Source organism: Callospermophilus lateralis, chromosome 18 (genome assembly GCF_048772815.1).
Source record: "Callospermophilus lateralis isolate mCalLat2 chromosome 18, mCalLat2.hap1, whole genome shotgun sequence".
Classification (NCBI taxonomy): domain Eukaryota; kingdom Metazoa; phylum Chordata; class Mammalia; order Rodentia; family Sciuridae; genus Callospermophilus; species Callospermophilus lateralis.
Genome location: NC_135322.1, coordinates 52,882,934 through 52,892,527, shown reverse-complemented (window position 1 = coordinate 52,892,527; position 9,594 = coordinate 52,882,934). Strand labels below are relative to the sequence as shown.

At 42.9% G+C, this 9,594-nt stretch overlaps 1 protein-coding gene across 2 annotated transcripts in view; it reads right to left on the bottom strand.

Moving 5' to 3' along the window:
• Positions 1-2,901: 2,901 nt before the first annotated feature.
• Positions 2,902-9,594, bottom strand: part of Zfhx3 (zinc finger homeobox 3) — a 241,039-nt gene continuing 234,346 nt past the window's right edge. For both annotated transcript variants that reach the window (XM_076839379.2, XM_076839378.2), the window contains exon 10: positions 2,902-8,529. In XM_076839379.2, the coding sequence (XP_076695494.2) occupies positions 6,848-8,529 (1,682 nt within the window). In that variant the 3' untranslated portion in view covers positions 2,902-6,847. The remainder of the gene's footprint in view (positions 8,530-9,594) is intronic.

Here is a 9,594-nt window from a genome sequence, read left to right as displayed (position 1 = left end):
TAGGCTAAGTAGTCTTAGTCCATCTCTTCCACATAGAATGTGAAATAGTCACAAATAAAGGAACAAAAAAATTGTTTTGTTGCCTGTAATTAAAAAACTCAAGATGACAGATTCAGAGGAACCTAAGTTAACTGGCTAAAACTTCTTAAAAACATATGCCTCTAGTTAAAAAAACATGCAAGAGGAAGGAAAGGGGAAGGAAAATCCCACCTTCATCATGAAATAAAGAATAATGGAAATGCCTCCTACTTTAATGGTCTCGAGAGCACTAATTTCTTTGCAAGTTTTGCCAGAGCCTTAGCTGGTCCACCTCCAGCAGTAATGTGGAGGCCTTGCGAGCACATCTGTCCTGCTATAATTAAGGCTGCGGAGCAGAGCAGCAGGTGCAAACTTCTCATCCTTCAACTTGACTCTTAAGCCGCTTGTGTTCTTGTAACTTACAGTCTTAACTTGTTAAAAGTGAGATTTGGACGGTCATTAGTCTATAACAGGGACTAGGTACTGCAGACATTTTTTAAAGCAAAATTAGAAACAGCTACCTAACACATATCAGCCATTTTAAGGTGTTGCCATTTCACATTTTCCAAGGGAGGGGGACTATTAATTCCACGGAGAGTAATATCCACATGAGCATGGTATTGAAGCCAGATTGGGAGACTTCTTTTCCGTTAAGAGAAAAAGCCTCTCAGAAAGAGCTTCAGTTCTCTGACTCAATCCTCTCTCAATGTAATGTAGGCTCCTAGATTCCCTGATGCAAAGTGCTTACCAACACCAAGTTTTGTCTTATTTTCTTGTTAAAAATTTATCTCTAGAAGAATTTGAATTGTAGGCACCTTCCCCCCAAAAGCTGAAGCAGCAAAACCTCTCTGTGAAACTGGTTCCATTTAAAACATCTCAATGTGACCCTAAAATAATTATAGCTTAGAAAGGCAGATATGGCTTTAGTTCTGAACAATTCTTACACTGTGCCTTTTCATGGTGTGGGAGAGAAATCCGTGACTGTGTGCCATGAAGACATACTGAGACAGAAAGCCAACTGCTTCTTTAGGAACACCCGAAAGAAGGGTCCAATGCCTGGATAAAGATCTGGGTTACAGATGGTGACAGTACCTGTTGGGCACAAAGGTTGCAGCACTGTCCAGAGAATCAGCGTTCCTCTCTGAACATTAGGGATGCTCGTGCCAGTTGTAGAACCCTGGGATTCTGAGTGAATAGTCACTGCTTCTTGGATATCTGCTGCAGGAACTGAGAAGAAATATTTGGTTGACAATGGCTATCTGGGCCTATAGAAAAGGGTTTCAGAGTTTAACTCTTTACAAAGAAACAATCCCTGTTGACCGAAGGCAGATGATACACACCTTGCTGGGACATGGCCAGCCTATGATGTCATCCAAACCCAGCTGCTAGAGCTTTGCAAATTACTTCTTAGTTGTGGTGATAGAGATGAATGAAAGGGCTTTGGGCCGCATCTTGGATGTGAGTCCTCATTAATGAATTAAAGACATTTTAAGTCCTCATTAATGAATTAAAGCCATTATAAGAGAGGGTTTATTTTATTTTTTTAATAATAAGACTGAACTGTCTCTTGCATGCGGGAATTACTAATGCTACTGCTATTGTCCAGACTATGCTTGCCCCAAATTCTGCTCTAAAAGATATACAGAAAAGCCCTTTGGGAGACCAGGCAAATGCAGTCAATAATCCCCTTAATTTAACTTACTGTTTTCATTCTTGAGATACAAACACTAGATCCAGTTCCCAGTTCAGCAAACTTGAACCTACCTCTCTCCTGGCCACCAGCAAAGCCTCTTTGCTTCAGTTGTGCCAAGTGCATAAAAATTTCATGTAAACATTAAAAGTTTATATGAATTAAAAATATAGTTGAGTTGGGCATGGTGATATACCCTTGTAATCTCAGCTACTGTGGAGGCTGAGGCAGGAGGATCTCTAGTTCAAGGCCAGTTTGGGCAACATGTAGTGAAATCCCTTCTCAAAAAAAAAAAAAAAAAAAAAAAAAATCCAGCTGTTACTAGGGCTCTTTGGAGCCAAGAATTCTCTAAGAAGACAGGCTTATACCTTCCTTGGACCAATGAAAACATGTCATGGCCCAAACTTCTGGCACTTTTGAGTGCTAGGAGATGCAAAACAAAGAAAAAACCAGTTTGTGCACATGCTTGTGTAACCTCAGCAATAAGTACTCCCTGCACATAAAACCTCAAGATATTGTTCAAATTTACACTCCACCAGCTGTCAACCCCCTGCTCTCTCTCTCTCACACACACACACACACACACACACACGTGTGTGAGCATATACATGCATACACATACACACGCATACATACACACACACACATACATACACAATCTGGGAACAGAGTCAAGAACTTTTGCTCATATTTTTTTAATGTATCACAATGAGCAGGAAACATACTTGATGAAATATTTTCAAAGGAGTATATTCAATTACCATCTACAATCAACTTAACTATGACAACAAAGTTTTTGTGACAAATTTCTTTTTTTCAGTTTGAAAGTTCCATGTGGTTCTGTTTGTTAGTCTCCATGTATTTTGGTACAGTTCAAGATCAGCATTGTTACAGTAACAAAAAAGCTAACAAGACTACATTATAGAAAAACACCAAGAACATCATTTTTGGTTTCACTTGCTCTATTTTTTTTTTTGTTTTTTGTTTTTTTTTTGTTTTGTTTTTGTTTTTTTGTACATTGCAAAGGCTGTTCATATACCTCTTCACCTCAGGGTCATGTTCATTTATGCTTTCTTTCCTACCCAAACTTGCCCCCCTCCCCCCTGAAGAAAGTAAACAAACAAACAAAAAAACTAGTCAAAGCTTTGTTTCACAGTGGGCAGTATCTCAGCGCCAACAAACAACCAACTCAATTTATGCTTCTATTTAAAATGTTTTAATTTAATTTATTATTTAAAAAAAATATATGTCCATGAACATCAAGTGCACTGGCTTGGGTCACTGCCTCTCTCTCCTGCAACTTCCTGCCATGCCTGAAAAACTCAGGTTTACACATGCCGTCTGTTTTACTTTATTTTCAATTGTGTAAAACTTTGGCCACATTCATCTCTTTAAATAGCATTTAATTAAAAAAAAAAAAACAACTTCCTAGACATATTAACTCTTCTCTCTGTGTGTGTGTGTGTGTGTGTGTGTGTATGTGTATGTGTGTATTTTCCTTTTAAGTTTCTTTTTGGAAGGATGGAGAAAGGATGGATAAAATCACTCCCATTCTGTGCATCAAGAGCTGGTGCTATGACCCAATGTGTCTGGCACCAACCCACACTGTGGAGTATTTGAGAAAAACCAAAAACAAACAACAAAAACAAACAAACAAAAAAAACAACCAACAACAACCAAAAAGCGAAGTGCCAATGGAGGTTACAAACTAATTTAAAAAGTGAGTTTGGATATCCTACGCAGCTACCCACTATACAGCAGACAGGAATAGATTCCCCGAGTGAGATGGATCCAAACAGTTGAGCGTTGTAGTGAATTCATGCTTTGTAAATGCTACAGGTCATAGCCACTGATGATGTCAGCCCACAAACATGTGACCAGCTCATGTTTGACTTCGACTTTGCATCCTCATTGACTGCTTTGCTACTTCTGGGTTAGTGCTGACAATTACTTCTGTTTTGAATGAACATACATGTGAGCGGTACAGTTGTAGAGGAAAGCATTAAGTGTGCAACCCACTCCAGGTTGAAACAATCACATACCCCTCAGAGGAATACTGGTGGGTGGAAGCATGCTTAGCCAATCTACCCAACCACCTTATTTGTTGCCAAACACACCCACAGGTCAAGGCATGGCATAACAAAACACTGACAGTCACTCTGCCTCACAGAGGGAGGATGGCATAGTAGAAAAAAAAAAAAAAACACAAAAAACAAAAAACCCAACCACCCAAAATTAAAACCATTAGGGAAGGGGTAGCAAAATTACAAAGGAAGTTAAAGTTGAGGGGGAAGGGAAAGGGACAGAAATTGCACTATTACCAAGCAATATCATTTTTAAAAACAGTTTTTAGAGAAAACCTAGCAGAATTTGACAGGTAAAGCTAGTGTTAATTGTTAACTGGTGTCACATAAAGAACCAAAAACAAAAACAATTTTTTTTCTATGATACAGACACAGAGTAACATACAACAGTTAAATGGCAAAAAATATATATATATATATTTCATAGAGTTACAAACAAGATAAAATAATGAAAAAACAACAAAAAAACTGTACAACTTTAAAATTTAAAAATGTTCATCTCAAACACAGGGAGAAATACAAGAATTCTTGTTAAAGGAAATAGCTTGTTAAAACAGTAAATGTTTTGCGTACTTGTTTTTGACACCTTATGCTACAACTGGATACTGATATGAATAGTTACGATGGTATTCTTTAGAATTTCTACTTAAAAAAATTAAAAAGGAATTTGCACTGTGCATCAGCCTAGTTAGAAATATGTACAACAGTTCAGATCTACTCTTTCATTTAACTAAAAACAAATTCATAAAAATAGTCCCGGCTAAAAAAGAAAAAAAGAAAAAAGAAATCCATTTTCAGATCTTGGAATGCTCCAGTCTTTTGCAAAGTCGATGAGTGGCTTCAGCACTGGGGAAAGAAGCCTGAAAGGTGACCAATGGAACCTGTATTCACAGTCTTCAAAGTTCCCTTTTGAAACATAAGGAGGAGAATGAAGGGGGAAAGGACTTCACACTTTGGGGGCAAGGGGGAGATTGTGTCTGTTGATGTTTGGCTATGAAAGTGAAACAGCAAAGCATCTATTTGTCTCCAAAATCTACGTTTTAGCAGCACAAAGTTTTCCTTTCAAAGTTCAGACCGTTTCTAAGGTTAAAAAAGGGGATGTGTAGCATTGTGTTGTGTTACAAGAATGTGGATACTAACATAAACACAGGTGCCTCACGTACGGTTTCCTCTTCTGCTCTCTGTACATTGCTATCTGCTTCTTCGTTGGCTGCGCTCTGGAACACTCGCCGCTCAGACTGCCTAACACAAGGACAAAACTTTGAAGTAAAAAATGTGTCTTTTGGTATATGGAATTGTCATTAACAGTTGCCTCTCTGCTTGCAGAAGAAGCACCTAACAACCTGGGAATCTTTTGTTTTACTCTTTCTTTTATTAAACTAAGTCTTGTTTGTTTAAATCAGAAACAAATTCTCAAGTAACAAGAACCCTTTCCCTCTTTTCTGCATCAGCAGTGAAAGGGTGTGTCTTTGGATTTTATTTAAAGCATGAAATTTCTTTTTCTGAGAGAGGAAAGAAAAAACACAAATACAAAACCAAAAACCAAACCCCTAACCAAAAGTTTTCTTTTCTTTTTTTTTTTTTTTAATAACAAAAGTACACAACCCAATTACACAAACTGAAACAAATGCCTTAGTTTAGGAAAAGAATATTTGAAGCATCTACCAAACAAGGAGGAAAAGAAGGGGGTACAAGAGAAAAGCCAAAGAAGGATAAATAAAAAATAAATGTACAAGGCTACAGACAAAGGTAACTAGAATTATATGCCTTTAAAAAGTTTCAACTCCCCAACCAAAAATAATCTGTGAGGATCCTAATGACCCCTAGAATCCTTTGAAATTCTTTCTTTAGTTTTATAAAATAATTCTGCAGCTACCCTCTAAGAAATGAAGGCAGCTACCTTAAGTGGGAGATTATAGGATGGGAGTTGGGAGGAGGAAAGAGAAAAGTGGAGTTAAGGGACAAAGGGGAGAAAAGCTTAGGCGAATCAACGGATTGTAATCTATTTGCTAGGGATGAACAAGACGACATCAAATGAGGAGCTGTCAGCTGGACCATACAAAAAGCTAAATGTACACAAAAGGTTTTTTCCTTTTAAATCTACCATACTGCTTCAGTTCATTTCCAATGCAACAATCTACTCAACACCAAAAATGGTCATATCTATCATAAATACAGAAAGTCAGTTTTTTAAAACTTATTTTTTAAGCTACAAGTCCTCAACACTCTTTGTGTGTGTGGGTTTTTTTTTGTTTTTTGTTTTTTTTTCTGAAAGTGGGAGTGCTTAACTTTTCCCCTTGAAATTGGCTTCAGCAGAAAAGCTATCCTTAAAAATCCCCAGAAAGCTAAAGCAGTTCACATTGTTTTTCTCAAATACTTTCTGCCCGTTTTTAAATTAACAAAACAAAACAAAACAAAAACAAAACAAAATCTTTTCTGGAACCAAAAAAAAAAAAAAAAAAAACCAAACTGAAAAAATAATATATATAAAACAATGATTCTGAAAACAGAACAAAGTGTGAGCGATTGACCTGAGAATAAAAAGACATTACATTTCTTTTTTTCTTTTTAGCAAGCCATTGGTATCTGAATGCTAAGATAGCAAGAAATCTAAAACTGCAACAAGGTGGACTGCTTTCCCATACAGTGCATGCCGGGCTCCTCTGTGCTCTCAAGGTGGGGCGTTTATTGAAAAGGGGCAAATATACAAGGGGTTTAAGCTCCAAAGACATAGGGGAGGCCCTGCGGACTTCTGTTTCCCAGACCAATAGTACCTTCAAAAGGACACAATGGAACAGGGTTAGGGGTGTTTTTGTTTTTAATATTAAAAGAAAAAAGACAAGAATGTAAAATCACCGGCATAGATAGGTATATGGGAAAACAACCCACGCTTTTTCTTTTTTTTCCTTTTTTTTGTTTTTTTTTTTGTGTGGTTTTTTTTTGTTTTTTTTTTTTGGTTAGAAGCTTTGGAATTGCAGTCAGTCTATTTTTGAAATTGGTTTGTTATTAATTTTTTTATTTAAATTCATTTGTTTGTATTGTTCATCTTCAAAGCTTACAATCTGAAGGTGTCCGTTCCTACACTGGTCAGACCACTGTCCTTGGGGCAGCTGGGGTCTTTGGGACCCTCCACCGGGCTCGCCGGTCCGTCGGACTTTTGGCTGAGATCCGTGTCAGACTCCTCCGAATAGTCGTCTGTTGGCATCGAGGGCTGAACCCCTGAGGTGCTGCATGAACTTGAGGTAACCGTTGAAGATGAGGAGAGAGGAGGAAAAGAAGGGGGCTTCGCGGCCGAAGCCCGGGCGACCACCGGCGGCCAAGCCTTCCTGGGGGCGTGGGGGGAAGCGGGCGGGGGCGCGGGGGCCGACGGGGGCGGGGGGCTGTCGTTTGAGTGAGCGGCAGACTGCGAGGTAGATGCGGTGCTAGGATCGGGGAAGCAGGCAGAGTGAGGTAATAAACTAGGGTGCTCTTTGGCGTTTCTTGCTGCTCTCGTGATTGTTCTGTGTTTGTGCAAGGCCGACTCGAGATGTTGACTCAGAGCTTCCTCCCCACAGAGCGCGCTCTCGCACGCCAGGCAGTGGTACGAGCCGCCGCCGCCGCCACCGCCGCCGCCGCCACCGCCACCGCTCCCGGTGGGGACGTGAAGCACCATCTCTTGCAGGTTCACCACAGACTGGCCGAAGAAGCAGAGGGACTTCAGGTGGCTCCTCGCCGCCTCCTCGTCGCCGAAGCCCGCCTGGCACTTGCGGCAGACCAACTTGTACTGCACCTTTGGAACAATGAAGGGGTCGTAGAGGGAGTCCGCACTTTTGCTTTCTGCTTCTGGCTCTTCGGGGGGTTTCGGCAGGAGGGGGGACACCTCGCGGGGGGCATTTTTCTGCTCTTCTGGTTTGGGGGATTCTTTGGCAGGGTCTTTGTCTGGGGAAGCAGCCCCCTGGGGGACTGGGGTTTGGCTTGCTTTGGGCTGCTGCTGCTGCTGCTGCTGCTGCTGCTGCTGCACTTTCTGCTGCTGCTGCTGCTGTTGCAGTTGCCGCTGCTGCTGCTGCTGGATCGCCTCCTGCAGACTCTGCTGGTATTGCTGGTACTGCTGCAGTAGGGAGCCCGGGGACAGCCCCATCAGGGCCTGCGATAGCGCAGGGCTGTAGGGGAACAGGCCTTCCATGCCATACATAGGCTGCAGGTACCCGCTCTGCAGGGCGCCAGGGATCTGGGGGGCGTAATAAGGAGAAAAGCCTGGTACAAAGTAAGGAAGGAACTGGCTCGTGAGCAGTGCTGTGGGGTCTGAAGTCAAGGCTGCCTGCAGGGCCTGCAGCTGAGCAGGGTCCACTGCATACTCCATGGCGGGCAGCGGGGCAGAGAGCGTGGCTGCAGCGGCCGTGGGCGCCTCTCCCTTTTCCTTCTTGGGGGCAGGCAGAGGTTCACCTTTCCCTTTGTGTGCCTTCTCCTTCTCCTTTACTTTCTCACTGTCTTTGTCCTTGCGTTGCTGCTGCGGTGGGAGCTGTGGGGTGGGTGGCAGCTGGGCTGCTGGCGGCGGGGGAGGCTGCTGCACCTGTGGCTGCTGCTGCTGCTGGGGTTGGGGGGGTTGCTGAGGGGCCATCGCCATGGTGGCTTGTGCTGGGGTCGGGGAGCTCAGCGATGCTGAGGACGGTTTATTTGGTAATCCAGATGTGGGGAGGCCAGGGGAAGGAACTGTTGTGCTGGGCAGACCCATCAAGTTCGGTTTAGGAGACGTTAAAGCTAAAAGGAACGGAGACAGAAAGAGAAATAACCAGTTAGTCCAGGGTGGCAAGGCTGAAGCTCGAGACATTTACCTGTGTCACTGGCACAATCTGAGATGTCAAGGTTGCAGCCTGAAAGATACTCTCAAAACCAACATTTTCAACAGAAGTGTCCCACCAGGCCCAGGATTGGGTAGCTGAAAATTTTGATCGGGACCCAGTCCTTTTGATCAGCTCCCATCCTTCCCCTTTCAGTTAAACAACTTGCAACACCTTCCTACCCAGCATACCACACCCATTAGCTGACACTATCCTTGCCATGCACTCCCAGATACCATTCACTCTGCCCAATGCAATTAGTCTGGAGGCCCCCAAACTAGCTGTTTCCAGCTGGGGCTCATTTGAACCAGGGGCTTTCATCAAAGCACTACAGAAATAGTACAGCCACTAGGCTCCATCAGAAGTTGTCTGGAGAAGGGAGCCAAAGCAAGAATCCTGGCAAAGACCCAAGGCCACAGCAAACAAAACAGGCTCTATACATATCCTTCCTCTCTGACCTCCATTGCTGCAACTGAATGGGTGCTTTAGGAGGCAAGAGAAGAGAACCATAGGAGTGTGGAGGAGGGGCCTGGGAAGAAATAAACAAACCCACTCAGGGAAAACTGCTCCAGTGCCTTGGCTCTGCTGATGTGTTCCAAGTCTGCTGAATAAGACTACCACCTCTTCCTGCCCCTGTGTGAAGGAAAGCCCAATGGGGATTCAGCTGCTTGAGGAACCAGTCACAGAAAGAGAAAGGCAGCGTCAGAAATAGAAGAAAGTACTGATACTGTCAATTCCCAAGACATCATATCCAACCCCTGACTACTGTTTATGGCTCTCAGAGGTCTCTAATCCTGTTGGCAGGGACCCACCGTCAATCATGCTCAGTCCTCACCACCTACGCTCTGCAAAGAAAGCCTTCACCCAGCCCGGGGCCTCAGTCCTCCTCAACACATACCTGTCACCTAGAGGGTGTTTGGTTCCAGGGTGATGGGAGGAGGGCATTGTGGCTGATGGTACACCAAGCCTCAGGCATGTTCAGACA